The sequence below is a fragment of the Danio rerio genome, chromosome 11, assembly GCF_052040795.2.
Source record: "Danio rerio strain M-AB ecotype USA chromosome 11, GRCz13ab, whole genome shotgun sequence".
Classification (NCBI taxonomy): domain Eukaryota; kingdom Metazoa; phylum Chordata; class Actinopteri; order Cypriniformes; family Danionidae; genus Danio; species Danio rerio.
This window is the reverse complement of record NC_141031.1, coordinates 4,002,501-4,005,000: the sequence shown is the minus strand read 5'-3', so window position 1 is coordinate 4,005,000 and position 2,500 is coordinate 4,002,501. Positions and strand designations below refer to the sequence as shown.

Genomic DNA, 2,500 nt, shown 5'->3' with positions numbered 1-2,500 from the left:
TCAGCAAGATACTGGAAATATTCCTCAGAGATTTTGCTCCATATTGACATGATAGCATCAAGCAGTTGCTGCAGATTTATCGGCTGCTCATCCCTGATGCGAATCTCCCGTTCCACCACATCCCAAAGGTGCTCTATTGGAGTGAGATCTGTTGACTGTGGAGGCCATTTGAGTTCAGTGAACTCATTGTCATGTTCAAGAAACCAGTCTGAGATGATTCACGTTTTATGACATGGTGCGATATCCTGCTGGAAGCAGCCATCAGAAGATGGGTACACTGTAGTCATAAAGGGATGGACATGGTCAGCAGCAATACTCAGATAGGCTGTAGTGTTGACATGATGCTCAATTGGTACTAATGGGCCCAAAGTGTGCCAAGAAAATCTCCCCCACACCATTACACCACCACCTGCAGCCTGAACTGTTGATACAAGGCAGGATGGATCCATGCTTTCATGCTGTTTACATCAAATTCTGACCCGACCATCCGAATGTTGCAGCAAAAATCGAGACTCATCAGACCAGGCCACATTTTTTCAATCTGTGATTGTGAGCCTGTGTGAATTGTAGCCCCAGTTTCCTGTTCTTAGTCGGCAGGAGTGGCACCCGGTGTGGTCTTCTGCTGCTGTAGCCCATCTGCCTCAAGGTTGGACGTGTTGTGCGTTGAGAGATGCTCTTCTGCAGACCTTGGTTATTTGAGTTACTGTTTTCTTTCTATCAGCTGGTACCAGTCTGGCCATTCTCCTCTAACCTCTGGCATCAACAAGGCATTTGCGCCCACAGAACTGCCACTCACTGGATGTTTCCTGTTTTTCAGACCATCCTCTGTAAACATATGTAAAACATATGCAGGAATAGTTACTGGTTCATTCTACTGTGGCGACCCCAAGCAAACTAAGCCGAAAGAAAATGAATGAAATTAACGTGGATTCCCATACTTGAAAATGGAAAAAAGGAAAAAGAGTGATTTTACTCAACTAATAAGACAAAAAGTATGGAAGTGACAAACACAGCGCTTTAAACTTGAATTAATTTGTATTTATGGCAGGTACAGCTCTGGGGTCAGGAAGTTCTCTGAAGATTGTAATAGAACATTATCCTAAATTGTGATATTTCTAAGTATTTTAAAGGTAAAAAGAGGTGTAGGTTATACAATGCATGTTTTTAAAGATCAACCCTCAGCCAGTAAAGAAAAGGTAACCTAACTCGTTACTTATCATAAAAATTAAAGCAACTAGTTACTTCATCTTTGGATTTTACCGGCACCTTGTATCCCCTGCTTTGCATTGCTGCCAAACTTGTTACTTTTTGGGGAGTAAATCAATATTGTAATGCTGCTTTACATTCAAAAGTCCTCAACATTGATTGTAAAACATCAGTGCACTTGTCCCTTTCAAAATCTTCGTCCGCCATGTTGTTGACGTCACGCCGGAGGGAATGAATGAAGCGTCATCCTTCAGGAGCGGTGTCTGCAGCGCGAGGCCTCACTGCACGCGCAAACACGGACGTTAGAACGGACCAGCGACATTTATAAACCCCAAAACCACAACACACAAACGCAGGACAATGTGGCGCGCCGGAGCGGTGAGTTTTGCGCTGATATGCTGTTTTTTCTGCGGGTCGGTGTGCGCGGACGGGCTGGTGAATGAAGATGTCAAGCGCACGCTGGATCTCAGCTCTCACCTAGCCAAAATCACCGCCGAGATCCAGCTCGCGAACCACGGATCCTCCCGGGCCAACAGCTTCATCATCGGGCTGGAGGAGGAGCTCGCCCCGCACCTGGCCTTCGTCGGCGCTTCTGTAAGTAAAAATAAGCAGAAATAATCGTGCAAATGTGCAGGAATGCGACTGTTGTATGCTAACTATCATTTATAGCTTATCTGTTTAGAAGTTACAGTGCTTAAACATTTGTCAACTTGTGCATTTCAGTTTATAATGTGCTTACCTATTATATTATATATTTAAAAAGTCTGGGCTTAATTTTTGGATGGGTGATAATAGCGACTGCTACTTTTATGTTAACGTCAAGTTATGCTATGGAGTAACGTTAGCCTTTGCTAACTGCAGAATTATCTTCATGTTGGTTAACTTTATATAAATTACCGCATGTAATGCCTTCAGTTTTAATGTAATTACTGTGTAATTAAAAATTATGTCTGGGCCTCAGTTTTGGCTTGGTGAGAATAGCTGCAGCTTTTATTTTTGTGTTAGGTTAACGTTATATTGTACCGTTAGCGTAGCCTATGCTAACTGCAGAATTACGCTTGTTTTTGATGAACTTTATATAAAATAGCACATTTATTGTATAATGCCTTTCAGTTTAAATGTGCTTACTGTATTATTTAAAAACTCATGCCCGAATCTAATTTTGTTAAGGTGAGAACAGTGACTGCAGCTTTTATTTTGTTATATTGTAGCTTAGCCTATGCTAGCTGCAGAATTCCGCTTCATTTATGCATTTCGGTGAACTTTATTTCACATGTTGCATTTAAACATGTAA

General features: G+C 42.0%; 1 protein-coding gene and 1 long non-coding RNA gene across 3 annotated transcripts in view; one reads left to right on the top strand and one right to left on the bottom strand.

The window, feature by feature from the left end:
* LOC147834629 (uncharacterized) overlaps window positions 1-1,806 on the bottom strand; it is a 2,434-nt gene extending 628 nt beyond the window's left edge. The window contains exons 1-2 of the long non-coding RNA XR_015502282.1: window positions 1,267-1,806; window positions 1-825 (exon numbers count right to left, since the gene is read on the bottom strand). The exon at window positions 1-825 is cut by the window's left edge and continues 628 nt beyond it. This is a non-coding gene — a long non-coding RNA (uncharacterized LOC147834629). The remainder of the gene's footprint in view (window positions 826-1,266) is intronic.
* Window positions 1,423-2,500, top strand: part of rpn1 (ribophorin I) — a 15,825-nt gene continuing 14,747 nt past the window's right edge. Inside the window, 1 exon segment of one of the 2 annotated variants that reach the window (NM_197934.1) lies at window positions 1,423-1,800. In NM_197934.1, the coding sequence (NP_922916.1) occupies window positions 1,567-1,800 (234 nt within the window). In that variant the 5' untranslated portion in view covers window positions 1,423-1,566. 2 annotated transcript variants of the gene reach the window in all.